Below are 20,938 nucleotides of genomic sequence, written 5' to 3' on the forward strand. Positions count from 1 at the left end.
CAATCCACTGGCTGATTAAACACAGCAAAACCAAATGATTTCTTTTCACACTGTTTCCTACAATGATACTGGACTTTGAAGATGGGTCATGTTCTTACCAGTTACTGTTGGGGTCAAAGGTGTGACCCTCATTGGCACTGTGCTCATTACAGAAGAGAGCTGTTCTTGAACATTGGGAAGGTCAGTGAACTCAGACACAGATACAGCATGACTGGGCTCGCCAGTTATGGTCTGAAGTTCTCTGGGGTCAGAGCCTCGGGTTCCAATTGCAATGGTCAAGACACCCAGCTGTTTGAGAGCAGAGGCTGGTTCATCAATACTGTCAAATGATCTTCCACCAGTGATCAATATTAGGACCTGCGGAACTCCTGATGGCCGCCTGCTTCCGGCAGAGGCCGTGAAGACGTTATCCCTCAAGTACCGGAGAGCTGCTCCAGTGTTGAGGGGTCGTCCGCCTTTGTGCCTCAAACCTCTGACACTGTCAAGGACCTCTCTTTTTGTGGTGTACGTGTTCAGATAGAACTGGACGGCTGGATCGCTGCTGTACTGAACAACCGACACACGGTCTTTGCCATCATCCACACTGAGTGTGTCTACTTGTTTTTGGACAAAGTCTCTCATAGCTGGGAATCCACTTCTAGTAGCATCAGATCCATCCAGCAAAAACACCACATCCCTTCCTGCTGGCTGTCTGACCACTAAGAGACATGAGATTTACCATATGTTTAACTTGGTCAATCAAATATTTTGCATCTAAAGAGAAACATCTTGAAATTGAACTCTTTCTTCGCAAGCACAACTATTTAAAAAAAACAACAACAATCCACTAGCTAACTGAACACAGCAAATCACATTTGGTTTCTTTTCACACTGTTTCCTACCATGATACTGGAGATTACAAAGGAGTCACGTTCTTACCGGTCACTGTTGGTGTCATGGGCGTGGCCCTCACTATCACTTTGCTCATTACAGAAGAGAGCTGTTCTTGGACACTGGGAAGGTCAGTGAACTCGGACACTGACAGAGCATAACTGGGCTCATATGATATTTTCTGCAGCTCTCTAGCATCTGAGGTCCTAGTTCCAATGCCAATCACATAAATGCCCTGCTGTTTGAGAGCTGAGGCTGGGCTATCTACATTGTCAAAAGACCTTCCCCCAGTTAGTAAGATCAATATCTGTGGGACACCCTGCAGGCGTCTACTTCCAGAGGAGTTTGTAAAGACGTTGTCTCTGACGTATTGGAGAGCTGCCCCAGTGTTTAGGGGTCTTCCTCCTCTGTGTCTAAGCCCTCTGACCGAGTCCACCACATCCTCCCTTGTGGTATATGTGTTCAGATAGAAATGGACCTCTGGTTCTCTGCTGTACTGGACCACAGAGACATGGTCTTTGTTTTCTCCCACATTGATTTTCTCCACCATTCTCTCTACAAAATCACGCATGGCAGGAAAGCCATTCCTTGTGCCATCAGAACCATCCAGAAGGAATACAATATCTTTTCTGTCACGTGAAGCTGAGAAAAGACAGTAGGACAAAAAAATGAAAACCTTTCACAAAGCTTGTGAGATTATCTTTCACTGGCACACTAATATTTTAACAACACTAGCCTGGCCTACTTCTGTTTTAGAAAGACCACAGCATGCTACCAACTGGTTTGAAATGCACAAAAAACCTATACACACATCACATTCATTTATTTGCTTTTCCTCACTGTAGCTAAAATTAATAACTTTTGGAGCAAGCAACAGGATGTGTCTGACAACGTACCAATTACGGTTGGTAATTCTGGGGTGACTTCAAAAACTGCAGCTTCCACAGAGGACTCAAGTTGCTGTTGCACTTTGGGTAGGTCAGTAAGTTCAGACACAGATAGAGCATAACTGGGCTCGCCAGTTATGGTCTGAAGTTCTCTGGGGTCAGAGCCTCGGGTTCCAATTGCAATGGTCAAGACACCCAGCTGTTTGAGAGCAGAGGCTGGTTCATCAATACTGTCAAATGATCTTCCACCAGTGATCAATATTAGGACCTGCGGAACTCCTGAGGGCCGCCTGCTTCCGGCAGAGGCCGTGAAGACGTTATCCCTCAAGTACCGGAGAGCTGCTCCAGTGTTGAGGGGTCGTCCGCCTTTGTGCCTCAAACCTCTGACACTGTCAAGGACCTCTCTTTTTGTGGTGTACGTGTTCAGATAGAACTGGACGGCTGGATCGCTGCTGTACTGAACAACCGACACACGGTCTTTGCCATCATCCACACTGAGTGTGTCTACTTGTTTTTGGACAAAGTCTCTCATAGCTGGGAATCCACTTCTAGTAGCATCAGATCCATCCAGCAAAAACACCACATCCCTTCCTGCTGGCTGTCTGACCACTAAGAGACATGAGATTTACCATATGTTTAACTTGGTCAATCAAATATTTTGCAGCTAAAAAGCACCATGGTAAATTGAACTCTTTCTTTACAACCACAACTATTTTATAAAAAAAACAAAAAACAAAAACGAAAACAGAACAAAAAAAAAAGGAAAAACAATCCACTGGCTGATTAAACACAGCAAAACCAAATGATTTCTTTTCACACTGTTTCCTACAATGATACTGGACTTTGAAGATGGGTCATGTTCTTACCAGTTACTGTTGGGGTCAAAGGTGTGACCCTCATTGGCACTGTGCTCATTACAGAAGAGAGCTGTTCTTGAACATTGGGAAGGTCAGTGAACTCAGACACAGATACAGCATGACTGGGCTCGCCAGTTATGGTCTGAAGTTCTCTGGGGTCAGAGCCTCGGGTTCCAATTGCAATGGTCAAGACACCCAGCTGTTTGAGAGCAGAGGCTGGTTCATCAATACTGTCAAATGATCTTCCACCAGTGATCAATATTAGGACCTGCGGAACTCCTGAGGGCCGCCTGCTTCCGGCAGAGGCCGTGAAGACGTTATCCCTCAAGTACCGGAGAGCTGCTCCAGTGTTGAGGGGTCGTCCGCCTTTGTGCCTCAAACCTCTGACACTGTCAAGGACCTCTCTTTTTGTGGTGTACGTGTTCAGATAGAACTGCACGGCTGGATCGCTGCTGTACTGAACAACCGACACACGGTCTTTGCCATCATCCACACTGAGTGTGTCTACTTGTTTTTGGACAAAGTCTCTCATAGCTGGGAATCCACTTCTAGTAGCATCAGATCCATCCAGCAAAAACACCACATCCCTTCCTGCTGGCTGTCTGACCACTAAGGGATATAAAGTTTTCAACATGTTTATCTTGGCCTGTCAAATGTTCTTCAACATAAAGCCATTTATTCAACTCACACTCATTGTTTTCTTTTTTCTTCTTTAATTAGAAATACAGTTGCTGATTAATTTTTACTCACCTCTAATTCACTTGAATAAAATCTACATATTAAAATTAACGTATTAAATTTGACAACTCATTTAAATTCTTACCTCCCATTGTTTCCCCTTCAACTGCCATTTTAGTAAAGTGACTCTTCAAACTTTCCTGAATTCGAGGCAGATTTACAAAGTCTGGGACTGAGTATTTGAAATTTGGGTTTGATGAAATCATTTCCATCTCAGCTGAATTGGACATTCTTGATCCAATTGCAAATGTAGTGACACCTGCTGTTTTAAGCATACTTGCTGGTCCTCTTGGAGAATCTCTTGATCTTCCACCAGCCAATACAATAAGTATTTGTTTGACTCCTTCATCTTGTCGACTTCCAGCATTTGGAACAAAGACATTATCCTTCACAAATTGCAGTCCTGCCCCAATATACTGTGGCCTTCCACCTTTGGGTTTAAGACTTGTAATGTGCTTTAGGACATCAGCTTTTGTTTTGTAAGTATCCAGATTAAAGTTAAGTTCAGCATTGTTGCTATACTGCACAACTGCAACTTTATCTTTTCTTTGGTCCAGGTCAAAGCTCGCAACCATTTTGGCAACAAATTCACGTATGGCACTGAAACTCATCCTGACATCATCAGATCCATCAATGAGAAATACAATATTTCGTTTTATGCTGGATCTTGAACCTAAAAAAATTCAAAATCATGTAAATTTCTAAATGTTGTTTCTAACCAATTCAACAGTCATCAAATTACTGTTGAAGACACTTCAGCATGAGGTTTACAAGGTTTGTATTTAAATAATATTAAATGAGATATTTGTTTAATCAAACTTCATATCATCAAATGTTATTTTCACTTACCCACATGAGGTGTGATAGTACTTTTGAGAGAGGATATGACAGACAGCAACTGCTCTCTCACATGAGGAAAGTCAGAAGTATTCTTTATAAAATACATTGCTGTAGGAGCTAATTGTTCCATCTCAAACCTATCAGCATTATTCACACCAATGCCAAAAAGAACAATTCCCACATTTCGGAGCCTTTCTAATGGACCTAAGATTTCATCATTTGAATTTCTTCCACTGAAGAGTATCAGTATCTGTGGGACTGCATGCAGTGCTCTGCTTCCAGATGAAGCAGTGAAGACATTATTTTTCACATAATCAAGGGCTACACCAATGTTCACAGTGGACCCTCCTTTCAGTTTCATGTTGTCCAAATGATTAATGATATCATCTTTCATTAAGTATTTGTTTAGAAGAAACTCAGTTGTGGGCTCTGTGCTGTACTGGATTAAAGCAACTTGTGCTTTTCTTGGCCCAATTTCTATTTGCTTGACAAACTCTCTGACAAATTCCAAAGCTTGTTGTTCACTTGGTTGCATATCATCAGATCCATCAAGAAGAAAAACAATATCAGCACTCTGGAATCCTGTTTCTGCTGTCACAGATGTATCTGAAATGGGTTATGAAATATTTTACAACATTTACCTCTTACATATAACCTAAACGATAATCATGATATGCAATCATGTCCAGAAGGAAGCTATTATAAATTGTTGTTACTCTTACCAATAGTTGAAAATTCAGTTGTTTCTTTAGTGCCCCTCAACATGGCTTCCACTGATGGATCTAAGCTTTGTAGATTATTATAGTTTGTGACATAAAAATAATGTGCTGGTGTATAGGAGATAGTTTGCATTTCCAAAGTATCAGCATTCTCCGTTCCAATACTAAAGGTTTTGATGCCATTGTCTTTGAGTGATTGTGCTGGTCCTCTGACATCATCTCCAGATCTTCCACCACTAAAAACATACAGATACTGAGGGACCAAGTCTGCACGTCTGCCTCCAACTGAAGCAGAAAAGACGTTGTCTCTGACAAACTCCAGTGCTTTTCCAATGTTCAGTGGTCTTCCAAATTTATGTCTCATTGTTCTTATGGAATTGAGCACATCATTCTTGGAAGAATAAGAATTCAAGTAAAAATTAACAGTGGCATCACGACTGTACTGAACAACAGCCACTTGGTCTCTATCATTGCCCAAATTTAAACTTTCCACAGTTTTTTCAATAAAGCTTCGTATTTCTTCAAAACCATTCAGTGAGTCATATGATCCATCAATGAGAAACACTACATCATTTTTCTTAGAATCTGCAAAAAAAAAAAAAATGTAAACAGAATGTGACAATGACGGTTTCTGAAAATCCTCCAAACTCTCTTCTTTACTAGATAATGAAAACATTGATTCTTACCGAGACCTGCTGTGGGAGCAATTTGTTCTACATGGTGCAAAGCCTCTCTTATCAATGCCAACACATCTTCCTGAACACTAGGAAGTTGTCCATATTCAGCAACTGGGAGCGCGTACTTGGGTTCATGAGCTATTGTCTGTAGCTCTAGAGTGTCAGCATCAGATGTCCCAATTACAACTGAAATGGCACCAATTTGCTTCATCATTCTGGCTGGGGTTCTTATGTCATCTGCAGATCGTCCACCAATCAGTAGTATGAGTATCTGTGGAATTCCCTCCTGACGTCTACTACCAGACATAGGGGTATATACATGTTCCTTCAAGTACTGGAGAGCAGCTCCAATGTTGTGAGGATAACCCCCTTTGTGTCTCAGACCATTTACTGCTTTAAGAATATCATTCTTTGTTGAATAACGACTCAAGTTAAAATTAATCTCTGCAGTGTCACTGTACTGGACCACAGCCATGCGATCTTTGTTTATATCGACGTTTAGATGCTTTGTTATCCTCTTTACAAAGTCAATAATATCTGGGAATTTTTGCTGAGAATCATCAGAACCATCAAGCAAAAAAACAATGTCTCTTCCGTTGGGATCTGTAATCAAGAGGAATTTGAACAAACTGGTTGATGATGACATTGAAAAATAAAATTGTTCTTGTAAATATGCATTTATCCTGCATACACAGCTTGTGCTTCAATTACAACTAATCAAGCAAAGGATTCTGTCAAGCAAAAGATTTGAGTGTGAAGGAGTTCATCATCTATCGTTCACCGAAAATAAGGGATTTCATGTCTGCAACAATCTGACAATCCATTAAGTCGCGCGCCCAGTGTAAGAGCTAACCATTACAACCTTACCGTGCGATGGTGGTTTGATGGCAGGGTTTTTAATCTCCTTCATGGTAGAAATGATTAGTTGTTCAATATCTGATAGATTATTGATATCTGCTGCATGGAAAGCACGGTCTGATTTTTGTGCAATAGACTGAATCTCAAGGGTGTCTGCATGATCTATTCCAACCACAAAAGTTGTTACACCCATTTCATTCAAGTTTTCAGCAGCATTTCTGACATCATCACTGGAACGTCCACCAATTAAAAGAATCAAAATCTGGGGGACACCTTGCTGGTGCCTACTTCCAGAGGAAGCTGTTAAAACATTATCCTTGACATACTGCAGGGCTGCACCAGTATTGAGGGGTTCACCTCCTTTATGCCTCAACCTTCGCAAACTGTCAGCAACATCTTGCTTTGTGTTGTATGTATTTAGGAGAAAATCAACAGAAGGTTCTCTGCTGTACTGCACTACTGAAACACGATCTTTGTTTTTGTCCACACTGAGTGTCTCCATGATTCTTCCAACAAAGCCAAGAACAGCATTGAAGGTTTTCTGCATTTTATCAGAGGAATCCAGTAAAAACACAATATCACGTTGAATGGGTTCATTTTGACCTGCAGGATCTTGACAGAAATGATGATGCTAAGTTAGAGTTAAGTATTATAAGACAGATAGACCATGAAAACATCAATAAAAAGCCTTACCTAAAGGACTTTGTGATTTTTGTCTTGGCTGCTGCCGAGGAACCCTTTTTAGAAGTGACACAAGTTGATCATTCATTCTCTCAATATCATCAAATTGAGTTATGGAGAAGGCATAGGAAGGGTCATGTGCAATCATTTGGAGCTCAAGTATGTTTGCATTACTGGTACCCACACAGACTGGAACAATTTTTTCCTGTTTTAGAGCAGCAGCAGCACTTGCAACATCATCTTGAGATCGTCCATCGCTCAGCAGAATCAATATCTGAGGGACACCTTGTTGATGCCGACTACCTGAGGACTCGGCAAAAGCATTTTTTCTTACATAGTCAAGAGCTACCCCAGTGTTGAGGGATATGCCTCCTTTGTGGTTCAAACGTTGGATTGCACCGAGAACATCTTGTTTTGCCATGTAGGTGTTCAAATTGAAATGTGTCTGTGGATCTCCGCTATACTGAACCACAGAAATACGATCTCTGTTCTCATCAACTGTGAGTGTTTCTACCATTTGTTCCACAAAACTCCTTATTGCTGGGAACTCACTTTGTGTATTATCCGATCCATCCAAAAGGAATACTATGTCTCTTTGAGGAGATTCTAATTCAGAGAAAGAATATGAAAACCTCGTTTAGCAGTCAAACATAAACATAAGCCAAAATGTACTGTAGTGCAATAATTAGCCATTATGTTGTTGGCAAATATACTAAAACTGGTAATGAAATTCAAAGAATTATTGTTTTAAACGATGTGTTAGATGCAACAATTTGTAGGAAAACTGGCTAACAAAGAAAGATATTGAGAAATTACAAGCTAAGTAGCATATTCATCTTTCACGCATGAAAGATAGATTAAAGCCAAACAAGTTCTTTTGTTCAAAAGAACATATTTTCAGTCAATGATGTGATTATCACTGGCTCAAGGGAGAGCTTAAGAAAAGAAAGAAAAGCTCTCTGGAGTACAAGAAAAAAAAAGGATGGCAGCCAACCAAGAAGCAAGTAACACGTAAGATGTGTCTGGCCAGTGAAGAGAATTTAACAAATGTGAAACTGAATCAATGACATTCTTCAGAAAATAATTCAGTTTCATTACATTTGAAATTAAGAAAGACCAAATGAGCAAGAACAGAAACAGCGAGTCAGTTTAAATTTAAATTATATATTACATTTGTTTCTTACCTACAACAGTAGCAGGCTTAGCTGATATTTCTGTCTGGACAAATGCTACTAAATCTGGCTGAATGGACAAAATTTCAGCAAAGAAAGGCAAGTTGAAAACATATCTGGAGGAGAAGGCAATTTTTTGAAGTTCCTCTTGTCCAGCATTTTTCATTCCAATTGCAAAAGACATAACACCGATTTGCTTTAGTCCAAATGCAGCTCTGGAAACATCATCTTTGGATTTTCCCCCAGTGAGCAAAAAAAGAATCTGAGGAACTCCCTCCAGGTGTCTACTCCCAGATGAAGTTGTGAAAACATGGTCTTGCACAAACTGTAAAGCAGCTCCAGTATTGCGAGATTTCCCTCCTTTATGTCGAAGACTTCTTACAGCATAGATAATAGCTTTTTTGGATCTGTGAGTTATTAGGTTGAAGTAAATTGAGGCATCATCACTATACAGTATAACGCCCACTCGAACCTTATCTTCGCCAACGTCCAACTCTTCAACCATTCTTCTGACGAACTCTCGAATAGCTGGGAGACCATTTCTGGAGTCATCTGACCCATCAAGGAGAAACACTATGTCCCTCCGTGTGTCAACTAGATGATACAAGGATGGATAGAAGATTTGCGAATTACGCATTTGAGATGTTCTAACAGTCATGCATATTTATTAGCATGAGCAAGTCAAGCTCAGTGAAAAAACTGAGCTGTAAAGATGTGAGCTATTGCTCTGAAAAGTGGGAAGAAAAACATCTTTTTACCAAAAAAGATGTATAAGACATTTGAATGACTGATCTTCCAAGTGACTTCAAAGTAGTAAGTGAAATGGACACTTGGAAAGAAAAGATAAAACCGAAAAACACACCAAAATTTATTTCTTTTTCAGCTAGAATAGGCTTTTTAGTGAGAACAATCATGAAATTTACACAATAGAAATGGCTTAAATAATGGGGTGAATAATTACCAAAATCACCAAATAAAATCTTATCAATCATTCGAGTTTAGGGATATGTTAGTTTTATGAGAAAATGCAACTGTGCTAAGGAGTAAAACTTGTCCTGATGAAATAATATTAGCTTATACACTGACATGACAGCTTTGTCTTGAGTGTCTTTGTGTCTGTTCAGTGAAATAATAAGTTGTGACTGGACTGAGGGTAATTCAGAAACCTTATATGTGAAACTAGGTTTGAGCGCAATCATTTCCAACTCTGATATTTTGGCATCTCTCACTCCAAAATGTTATGTAAAATGTAATGTTCTTTAAGAGGAAAAGCTGGGCTTCTTGCATTATCAGTGGACAGTTTGCCACTTAATTAAAATCTGGATGATTCCTTTTTAGTCTTCTGCTACCCATGGAGGAAGTAAAGACACTATGCATCACAAACTGTAGAGCTGCACCAATATTATGGCATGTCCCTCATTTGTGCCTTAAAATGTCTATCGCATTTAAATTGTAATTCTTTGTCTTGTGAGAATTTAGATAAAAGCTGACCTGAGTGTTATCTGCAAACTGAACCACAGACAGTCTGTCTTGGTTCTCACTGATATAAAGGTTCTCTGTTATGTTTTTAATGAAGTGTTTAATGTCTGTCAATCCATTTCCAGTGTTATCAGTGCCATCAACTAGGAGCACAATATTTATTTTTACAGCATCATCTTGTGTTAAGACAACAATAAGAATCTAATTAAGATTAAAATGGGGTTAACATAAGTTAGATGAGATATAAAGCACCAAAAATTGCAGATTTTGTGAGTTCCGGACACCCGAAAAAAAATAATCTTACCTTGCTGTAGGACGACCTCTAACTCTTCCCTTGGTAGGCTCACATAATTATTCAGTCTTTGCGGTATGGTGCTGAGCTCACTGAATTCCTTAACGTTGAAGGCAAAAGAAGGGTTGTGCGAGATGGCCTCAATCTGCTTTGGGTCTGCGTCCTTGACACCAACACCAAACGGTACAACTCCATCTGTCTTCAGTGCTCCAGCGGGTTCCCTTACATTATCCGTAGATCGGCCTCCAGTCAAAACAATCAGAAACTGAGGGACATTTTGTGCAGCACGACCACCATAACTGCCAGACAGGATGGTGTCTTTCATGAATCTCAGAGCGGATCCTGTGTTTAAACTACGTCCACCAGTCACTCTGAGTCCTTGGACAGCTCTTATCACTTCATCTTTGGTTTTATAAGTGTTAAGGTAAAAACTTAGAGTTGGCCTTTCACTGTGTTGAACCACTGAAACTCGTACCTTGTCATCTCCAATGTCAAGTGGTTCGATTACTTTAATGATAAAATCCTTTATGTAGGCAAAATCTGCTTGAACTCGATCTGTGCCATCAATGAGGAAAGCAACATCTCTTTCAGCTCCAACAACTGAAGGAAAAAAATACAATACACATTTATTTATGTTTTGCCAGATATACAGTTGATCATATTTTTATTAGACAAAGAAAACAGAAATTCCAAACTAACCAGTTTCCTCTTGGAATACTGCCACGTCGGTATCGCCAACCACTGTTACCAACTCTGGCATGATTTGTTCAGCAAGGCCTGGTAAACCAGAGAAGCTTCTTGCATGGAAAGCCAAAGTTGGAACAAAGGCAACATTCTGGAGTAGGGCCTCATCTGCTTGTCCAGAACTGACGGTGAAAGTCAAAACACCAGCCAGAGCCAACCTGTCAGCCACAGATTTAACCTGATCTTGGGGTGGACCACCTGTGATCAGAACCAACACCTGCTGGACTCCTTGCCTTCTGCGTGACCCCCTTGATGAGTGAAACATGTTGTCCAGGGCATAATTCATGGCAGCTCCTGTATTCACAGCTGAGCCTCCGGTCAGCCTGAGTTGAGAGATTTTTTCTACAACCTCTTCCCTGGTCCTGTAGTTGCTCAGGTAAAATTCTATTTTTGGACGGTCAGCAAACTGCAGGAGACCAACCTGGACCCTGTCAGGACCTACATCAAGTTGGTTGATCGTATTGATCATAAAGTCTCTCACATAGGGCAAATTACTGCTTCCAACATAGTTTGAGCCATCCACAAGAAAGACAATGTCTCTGACCATTTTTGTAGTCTCCACTATGGTTTCCTCCGTCACTGAAGAAAAGCACAAAAAATGTATTAATTACTCTCTGTGTAATGCCAAGAACATGTGCTTTCAGTAATAGTGACGCATTGACTGTTGCAACATTTCTCTCTGTGCAAATGAAGAATTTAACATGTAAAGTGCCCAATATTTATTACTTCAATTTGTATTTTTTTAACAATTATTTACAAATATAACAGTGAAGAATATTTCAAACCACAAAGACGTAGTACCAAAGTAGGGAAAAAAATGCCAACTAAACATTAAAAATGTCACTAACACAACTACTTACTCAGGATCAATTTATATTTTTCAGCTGGCATGAAACTGACTCTTGTGTTTATACTCCACACAAATCACAGAATTGTCCTAGTTTTCAATTTTGAATGGAAACTTTTGCTTTAGTTGTTTTTCCACATATTTATTCAAAGTTTTCCTTATCTATCACATTTATCAAAAGTTCATTTTAGTCCTAGGTTTCCCTTTCTAATTATCCTGAATTTCACTGAAAGACAAATCATTACTGACCACTTGAAATGAAAGCAACCAGACTTGTTTTTGATTTCTTAAACTGGACTGGACTTTCCCCTGTGACATTAAGAACCAACTCTTTGATCGACACGGTGGCTCACATGATTGTAGAGTGGGTTAACGACTATCAGTAACAATTCCAAGGGGATAACCCCACCATGGGTTAAATACCTCGGGCTCGCCACAGGTTTTTGACCTGAAAAAGACCCTTGGGTGAGATCGAAATTTCTTCACAAACCAAAGGGTGTCCTGTTGCCTTCATTTCAAGCACTTAGGGGCTCAACAACCTATATAGATGTAGCATTACCTGTTGTGGTGGGTACTCCTCCAGCTAAAGTAGAAAGAGCACTTATCATTTTCTCTTTCTTGGTTCTAATCAGTGGTCGTATATCCTTGTCGTAGAACACAGCATCGTCACTAATGGCAATCTGCTTCAGCTGCTGCTCATCAGCTGCCTTTGCGCCTGCAGCCAAGGTCAATACACCTAGTTCCCTCAGGGCACTTGCAGGTTCTTCCACGCTGTCACTGGATCTTTTGCTGGTTAACAACATTACAAGCTGGGGTACACCCTGCTGAATACGGCTGCCCTTCTCTGGCTGCAACATTCTTTCCCGGACAAAGTTCAAGGCTGCTCCGATGTTGACTACCTGTGCTGGTCTTGGTTTGATAGTACTCAAAGCAGAAATGATTTTCTCCTTGGTCCCATGGGTGTTGAGATCCATCTCAACTCTCGGGGAAGCAGAAAACTGTGCAATACCCAATTGAACTTGATCTGGACCAATTGGCATGCTTTCCACAAACTCTCTGATGAAATTCCGCACATTGTTAATGTTTGCTGTTCCCATTGTACCGTCAATAAGGAAAATGATGTCTCGATTTCCAACTGTTTTTGACTGAATAACTGGAAAAAGAAACAACAAAGAACATTACAGTTAGGAGGGAATATTAGATGCTATAATAATCGGTCTATAAGACTAAGTTTTTGGCTGACAAAACTCTGAAAATATATTCTGTTAATAAATGTATATTTTGTATTTGCATTAAATTATTTGGCATGAGGGTAAAGTATTACTGACATGGAAAAAAGTAGGACAAATTCAGATGCCTTCTAATAGACATCAATTACAATTTACAAAATGTTAGAAATGTTGTAACAGCTATAGATCAAGTGATAAAGTGATTTATTTTATTTCCTGAAACCCATATATTTTTATATTTTTACAAAGTACAGCTAGTGTGCATGCTCCTTTGAAAATAAGTTAAATACGCTAAAACTATCAGATTTTAAAAATCAATTTAAACTGCATAAATAATACAAATGCACAAAGCTCTTTCTGTTAACTGATTTAACTAAGATGATCTTATGCCATTGTTAAAAATATATATTGTCTAATAAACCACATTTTGAGCAACATACATCCTAGTTACCTAAAAAAAAAAAAGCTGTAACTCTTTGTAAAATGTAATTTAAAAAGGAATTCGATTATCTGCTAAAAGCTTAAATTCTGCATTTAATTACAATGATTACAACCTATCAGATACTGAAACTGAGAAATTTGTTTATTGAAAAATACATTATCATTTTGATTTTCTTTTTTCCAGAATCACTCTGGGAAAAGAAGTTGCATCAAATGATTATAAAATAGCATCCCAGAGAGTTAGAGACATTCACTGCTCAGTGATAAACACTTCCACAATTTGAGAATACAATTTCTGAACACAAAATTGAAGAAATAATAAACAATAAAATTTGGATTTCAAAATCTACAGGCATTAAATATTACATATTAAAATATTCTGAGAATCCAAAGACATTTTGTGTAAAAAGGTTGAGGGCCAAAATCACAATGGAACAGTGGATTACCTTTGTAGTGAAAAATAACTGCTGATAAGACTTGTGAAAAGTTTTAAACACATTAGAATCTTACTATTTGCCCATACATTGTTGCCTCTTACATTGAATCTTTTTAATGAGAACATATTTTCCAGCAACATAGCTTTGTAGTAAAAGAGCTTAGATGCTAAACTGGCCTTCCTGCAGTCCAGACCTGTACTCAATTGAAAACATTATGAAATAAAACAATTACAGAAAAGGCCACTGCTGAGCAGATAAAATTATTTACCAATCTTGAATTCACAAAAACTGACCTACAAGACAAGCTAAACATATATACAATCAATTCCAAAAATGTTCTCAGTTTCAACATTTGATATGCTGTTTTTATAATGATTTCTTCTTATTGACATCATATTCCAACTTTTATGGAAACACAAGCACCAGACCTACATACAAATATCTTTTTCTTATTAGGCTGTCTGGTACTAATGACATCTTTATCTTCATCAAACATTTATGTAAGTTAACCCTCTCAGGCTCAAATTAAGTTTTTTGTTGCTAATGCACAACCAAGTCCTGCAGTGGTACTTCTGAGTAAAAGAAAACCTCATAAAATATGTATGTGGGGTAATCAGGTTGTTAGTTTTTAACTGTTGCAAATCGGCAACGTCTGCCTTGAGAGGGTTAATGGAATGGAGTCAAATTTCAAATATTTTTAAAATGGTAATAAGACTTCTAAGTGTTACCACTTCTGTTATAAACTTAAAATTAGGGATATAGAAACTAACCTACCATGTGCACTATAACATATCAATTGAATTATGAAGTCCCCTTCCACAACCGTAATGCCCCGCCAGGGTTTACTGAGAAGTTACATACCTTCTGTGAACTCATTCTGAACTATAATAGTGCGCTGGATCACCCCGTTAATGAGTGGAAGCAGTTGGTCACCAATGTTTGCAACTTCTCTGACATCAGAGGCTGACTGGACAAAACTTATATCTGTAGCAATTGTTTCCAGATCTGCAGTGGCAGTGTCACCAATCACCACGCCGAATGTGATAACACTGGCCCTCTTAAGAGCTCGGTCACCAGCACCAGTATCATCAGTGGATGGCCCAGCAGTGATAACCACCAACATCTGGGGCACACCCTCGTCAGCCCTGCCCCCAGATGTTTCACTTAAAAGGCTCTCGGCCACTTCCTCCAAGGCAGCCCCCAGGTTAGATTCATCGCCCCCTGTGTAGGTGAGGGCTTTCACAGCATCCAGGAGTGATGATTTGCTGTAAAAGCTATTTAGATAGAACTTTATCTCTGGGCTGCTGTTGTACAGGACCAAGGCCACCCGAACAGTGTCCCTGCCCACATCAAGGCGCTCAATGATTCTCAAAACCAATTCACGCACATAGGGGAAGTTTGCTGCTCCAATGTTCTGTGATCCATCAATTAACAGTACTAGGTCAGCTGTGTCTTGTGCTTTAAGGAGAGAGAGAGAAAACAAAACAAAATGGAACTTGTGAAAGCGTTAAATAAGTGAATCTGAGACAGAGACATAAATCAAAGAACTCGTGCTAGCTGTGTCATTCAGTGAATAAATCAACAACACTGCAAAACATCATACTGCATGTTGGCTGAACCAAGGAGATTTCCTAAAGTCCTGTAATTTGTCGATTACTTTGCTCCATAGATTTTTTTTTTTTTACTTGAATTCAATTCTAATTACAGTAACACTAGAATTTATGTACAGAAAAGTCACAGTGTTTAAACTTTTTCTTATCTACATGTCTTCTGAACAAAAATACATTTTTCTATATGTTTTGAGACAATGTTAGGTCTTAGAGTTGGATGTATCTCACAGTTTTCTATGGGAATAAATTGTGACAGAACATGATCTGCTATTTAAAATCTGGAGCATCTAGGAACATAAAGAACTAAAAGAAAATCTGCAGATGGGCATAATGCATTAAGAATTTCCATTCTAGAGGAAAACAAATGATTAAATATATAAAGAGATATAATCTTTTATGATATTTAATATTTAAAAAATAATGTAATATGCCCATTTGTATGAGCTCCGCTGAGTTCAACCACTCCATGCAGACTCTTGTTACAGACCTCAGATGACGTGACCAGTCATGACCCTGTGAACCATCCTTGGTGCCTGCATATTTGCAGTCATTGAGACGTATGATTTTGTTTAAAAAGAGCAAAACCACATATAATGGCAATGCTTCATTTGAAATGAACATGTACCCTTTGGATATTTGAGTATCTTAAATTACCATTCTTCATTACCGTTCGCCTTTCTTATGTCATTAAATTATGACAGCAAATAGATTAGGCTATTTAAAGATAAAAACATTCTCAAAGTGCTTCTACAGGTCAAGGATGTCTCCAGACAGGTTCATCACTGTTTCAAAAACAGAATATTGCACATATTTTACACAGATAGACATTGTGATTGAAAAAAGACAAACACACATGTGCAGGACACATAAGCAGTGGTGCATGGTTAGCTATTGTTAAAAGCTCACAGTTTGATTTTCGGGGGCTTTAAAAGCTTTTAAAGTGTCCCAGAGACCTTGTTATCTTCCAAAGGTTTTAGAAGAGGACACTGGGGAAGATCTGATCTTCTGAAAATGGCGTGTTGAATTATAACAGAAGCCATTTCAGCCTCTATCAGAGACCTACCTTTTGCAAAAGTACCAGGTACAACACCTAATGCAGTAAAGTGAACACATGCAAATCGTACTGTGATCTTTGAAGCATTAGAGGTATATTACATGTTGAAAGACAAATCAAAAAAGTGGTGTTAATGTTGCAGGTGAACAGTGGAAGGTTACTGTGGTTAAAAAAATCGTTATGTTAATTATAAAAAGGTCCAGTCACAGCCGCATGTGCAGCAGCTTCTTTCTGCACATGTAGACATTAGTATGGTAGTGACGCTGGTCCCATTTCATTACCTGTCCCTCCTCCAGCCACAGGGGCCTCATTTGCCACAGGAAACCCCCCTGACTGGGTCACTGCATCACAAAGTCCCACAACTAAATCTTGAATTATACTCTGTAAGGCTGGGAAAGTGTCTACACTGAAAACGTGAGTGCTTTGAGGTTGGCTAGCCATCTCCCTGAGCTCCCAGTCCACTGCATCCTGAACTCCAACTGCAAACATCTCCACGCCTGCCATCCGCAGCACTTGAGCTGGCTCGGCAACATCATCCTGCGAGCGGCCGTCTGTTAGCACCACCACCACCTGGGCGACTCCGTCAGCAGCACGGCTGCCCGAAGCAGCAGTCAAATGTGTATGTATCAGAAAATCCAAACCCAAGCCAGTCCGCGTGCCCCCACCACGGTAAGACATAGCCTTGATGTGTGCCAGGACTCCCTGTGCAGTTTTGTAGCTGTTGAGCTGGAACTCAGTGTGAGGCCTGCTATTGTACTGTACAAGGGCAAATTTAAACCTTTCTCCTCCGACCTGGTGCAGAGATTGTATCAAGGTGTACAGAAAGTGTCTGACATGCTCAAAGTTCTCTTGACCCATACTCCATGATGAATCCACTAGAAAGTACATATCAGCTGCCAAACCTTGTGCACAATCTTCCAAAGGGAGTGTTGGGAGGACAAAAGTAAAGACCAGTGAAAAGATGCTAACAAAGTGCACAATATAAATGTACTTCAGTTTGATAGCATCAGTCTGTTTATGTATGTTTAATGTGTCAAATGTATCAGACTTACTCTACTATAGTATCTCTTGAGGTTTTATATTCTAAGTTTTATGTCCCATTTTGAGGTTAACTGTTTGCATTCAGTCTTGAAAGCATAATACATGTAAAAGTCAGAAATGCAAATACAGTTTTATAATCCCTTTGCTTGCATTTGATATTTAAACACTTGCTTATTGAGACCCGGTTCTATCATCTGTAAAATGAGTGCTGCTGCTGACTGCAGTGAGATTAAATTAGTTAAACTTACCTTCATCTTCCTGGGCATCGAGTTTAGGAAGAAGTCCTGCAAGCAGGACGACCAGAAGAGCACGTAGCGGTAGCAAATGATGACTCCTCATCTTCAGAAGAAACTAAGAAGGCACCTGTGAAACCAGAATTAGCGAAATATGAGCTATAAAGCATGAATATAAAGTTTATTAACCATAACCATAAAAGAGGTTTTGACACATGGTCAGTGGGCACAGGTGACTCTAGGCAGTGACTGTTAGCTAGGCTTCAACTCAGCAAATTCATGTACCTGAACTGGACCTCTGGTGGTGCTTTTCTAGAATGTTGACAAATAATATGCTTTAGTGTTCAATTAATTGCACTAATAGCTGGTTCAAAATATCTGTGTTCCAATTTTGGTGTGTGGAATGCTGTGTGTGGGAGATGCACCCATTGTACTAGCTGAATGTAGCCTAAAATGTGGTCATGTTGCCTCTTTAATTTCCCCATTCCAAAGCTATCTTTCCAAGGGAATAACTCTGCGATGAGTTATTTTCATTGCACTGTGCGTACATTTTTGCGTGTACTGATGTACATTCATGACAACCTATTTCCACAGTAAGTGAAGGAGCTACAGCATGTGCCGGAGTGGAGAGGGATGATGATCAAAACCACCTGTGAAAATTACCATCCAGTGTGCCTTAGTAATAAACTCTGCCTGGCAGGGACTCAGTTTTCCAGCTCACAAAAATAATGTGCTCTTAAAAGCGGTATTAGACTGGAAAGTCTGGTTTCACAGAGGATGTGCTTTTTTTTCTACTTAGTTAGATTTTCCTTCATTATGATGAGCGGTAACATCACAGGAAATGAAAGAGAGGTCACACATGGTTCACTTAGGACCTTATGAGACCTAAGCGCAAAGAAAGGTCTCAACCCATCAAGAGCCTGAAAAGACAGATCTACAGGTACAGGCAAAACACACACACACACACACACACACACACACAGTGGAGGACTTGTCTTTGACATGATTCATTCCCATAACCATCATAACCCATAAATCCCAGCCCACAACTCATTCAAAGCCCTTCATGAACAGAGAAGTCTGTACAGCTTTTCAAGATCCAAGAGCATAAAAGCAAAGTGCAAAAATCGTATCTAAGAAGAAGCTGACAGAGCGGAAATAAACATATGCTTGTAACATCTGCATGACTCACCACTCAAGAAGCATTTCAACTCAAGGAAGTGAATGCAAAAACAAAAAGGTTAATACTTACGAATGAAATGGCACACATGGCCTTTGACCAATAAATTCTTCTTCATTAAGGTAATGATGGATATTAAACCAAACCCAGAACAGTCTTTTTAATAGCATCAGAGCCTGTTAGGAAAAGCGCTAAAAGCTCAGCACTCGGTGGTTAGGTGTGAGAAAAGTCACATTTTGGATCATAAAGGGTTTATGGTAGATGTCTTTAGTTTATAAAAAAGGGGAGGTCTTTTTCATGTCAACAAAGTTTGTATTTTCCAGTGCACAAAACGCAAGCTAAATAAACAGACAATTGACCTCTGGTGGAGAATGCAGATATAGCACCTTTTATAATAAAGTAATATATATCAAATTTCTCCAGGGATTGTTTGACCTTGATCCTGTGGTCTTTGTCAAAAAATCTAATTTTGAATGAGCACCCTCAATATCAGGGCCATTTTCTACAGTATTTTACATTTTTCTTGTTCTTTTTTGTTTGTTTTAGTCAGCTGGAACTTGGCTAATGCCATATTTTATTGTTAGCTTATTTTTATTGTGCGAGCCAGCATATAGCTGCCTTGTTGAAGTTATGGAAACTCCTCTAGATTTCCATGCCATGCATGAGCCCTTAAATCTGATCTTAAAAATGTCATGTGGTCAATTGAATGCCAGGTAAAAGCATGTTAGTGAGTTTAAGTGGATTATGCAGCAACTATTTGGTCCAAAATTAGTAGATATTGAAAATGAAAACACAAAAGAAGAATTTTCTGGCAAGGTGTTTAAAAACAACATTAAATTACATCAAGGCACTAGTGTTAGACTTGGAAGAAAAAGCCAAAAAAGTACTATGTCTGCTACAGTAGATTTAATCTATAATGAAGTCTAAACACATTGTACTCTATGCAGAATTGCAGGCACTGAGTCATGGTGTTTACACTTTGCTGTGCACTCTGTTTGTGCAGGCCATGTTTTGCAGATGACCATACAACTCTGTATTTGTATTCCCATCTTAGACAAGTGAGCCAGTATGACCTTTCAAATGCAAACAAAACATAACTTTTCAAAAGTTGGCCTGCAGATGAATGCTGGTGAAGGAAATAAAACTACTGAAAACAGCTGCAGAGCTGTGTCACACAAATAATATCAATCACATTTATAGGGTCAGTGTATAGTGCCCATAAAGTCCACGTTTGGAGTTATTCCTTAAATTTTCAGCATTAGTGTTTGCTTTATGAAACAAACATATACAGTATATAGATCAACCACATAAGGGAAGTGTAAAATATCCCCGTAGTCCCCAGATGCTGTTACTCTCCATATTGGGCTTAAACCAGTAAGAGCATTCATTTCAAGGAAATCTAAGCTGCCTTGGACACTGCGGCAGATGTTTGTGTTCACCCATGTGATTTGGGGTCACACAAAAACCACTGCTCTGAAGAGTTCAGCCAGGCTCGTCCAGTGTGTGAACACTATGGATTCCCCTCATCACCGCAGAGGAAAACATAGCAGGGCAGGAGAATCTTGTTTTCACTGATAGAAGCAACCAAAACAATGGCAGCACGGGGGACAGAGCATTCATGAAGAAAATTAGCAACTTAAAGCTGCAATTTTTTCCCACTTCATCTCTAAAAACAAGCTGAACAGTTTGTTTCTGGCATGCTACCATCAGGTCCAGGTTTTGATAGCAAACAACAGAGCGCTAATGGAACGTCCAAGCCACAAAGAACAAACAGGGAAAGGTGCAAAAAGGCTCATCAGTGAGCCACTGAAATCAGCACACATTATTCTTTGTCATTTAATCTACTGTGAAGTACACACTGGAAGAGTATCTCTCTGTGGGTTTAATGTGAATAGAATCTTTAAAAATACCATTAAAGTTGTGTTTGAATAGAAATGAGCCAGTAACTGCAATAGCTGTTTTGATCTTTGTGTAGCTTGTAGCCCATTACATATCTTTTTTTCACAGCTTCCACTGGGTGGCGCCGATGTTTAGCCTTTTTACATTTTTAAC

General features: G+C 39.4%; 1 protein-coding gene across 3 annotated transcripts in view; it reads right to left on the bottom strand.

The window, feature by feature from the left end:
* col6a3 (collagen, type VI, alpha 3) overlaps nucleotides 1-20,938 on the bottom strand; it is a 55,078-nt gene that overhangs the window by 29,524 nt on the left and 4,616 nt on the right. Inside the window, exons 2-17 of one of the 3 annotated variants that reach the window (XM_026145542.1) lie at nucleotides 17,722-17,836; nucleotides 16,714-17,346; nucleotides 14,630-15,226; nucleotides 12,221-12,814; nucleotides 10,770-11,393; nucleotides 10,083-10,670; nucleotides 7,140-7,733; nucleotides 6,456-7,058; nucleotides 5,598-6,191; nucleotides 4,915-5,496; nucleotides 4,202-4,798; nucleotides 3,438-4,025; nucleotides 2,624-3,223; nucleotides 1,767-2,366; nucleotides 919-1,512; nucleotides 99-698 (exon numbers count right to left, since the gene is read on the bottom strand). In XM_026145542.1, coding sequence (XP_026001327.1) covers nucleotides 99-698; nucleotides 919-1,512; nucleotides 1,767-2,366; nucleotides 2,624-3,223; nucleotides 3,438-4,025; nucleotides 4,202-4,798; nucleotides 4,915-5,496; nucleotides 5,598-6,191; nucleotides 6,456-7,058; nucleotides 7,140-7,733; nucleotides 10,083-10,670; nucleotides 10,770-11,393; nucleotides 12,221-12,814; nucleotides 14,630-15,226; nucleotides 16,714-17,346; nucleotides 17,722-17,812 — 9,079 coding nt within the window. In that variant the 5' untranslated portion in view covers nucleotides 17,813-17,836. Of the gene's footprint in view, nucleotides 1-98; nucleotides 699-918; nucleotides 1,513-1,766; nucleotides 2,367-2,623; nucleotides 3,224-3,437; nucleotides 4,026-4,201; nucleotides 4,799-4,914; nucleotides 5,497-5,597; nucleotides 6,192-6,455; nucleotides 7,059-7,139; nucleotides 7,734-8,311; nucleotides 9,020-10,082; nucleotides 10,671-10,769; nucleotides 11,394-12,220; nucleotides 12,815-14,629; nucleotides 15,227-16,713; nucleotides 17,347-17,721; nucleotides 17,837-20,938 lie in introns of those variants that run through there. The other 2 variants (XM_026145540.1, XM_026145541.1) reach the window with 2 other exon arrangements.

This window comes from Astatotilapia calliptera, chromosome 16, assembly GCF_900246225.1.
Source record: "Astatotilapia calliptera chromosome 16, fAstCal1.2, whole genome shotgun sequence".
Taxonomy (NCBI): Eukaryota; Metazoa; Chordata; class Actinopteri; order Cichliformes; family Cichlidae; genus Astatotilapia; species Astatotilapia calliptera.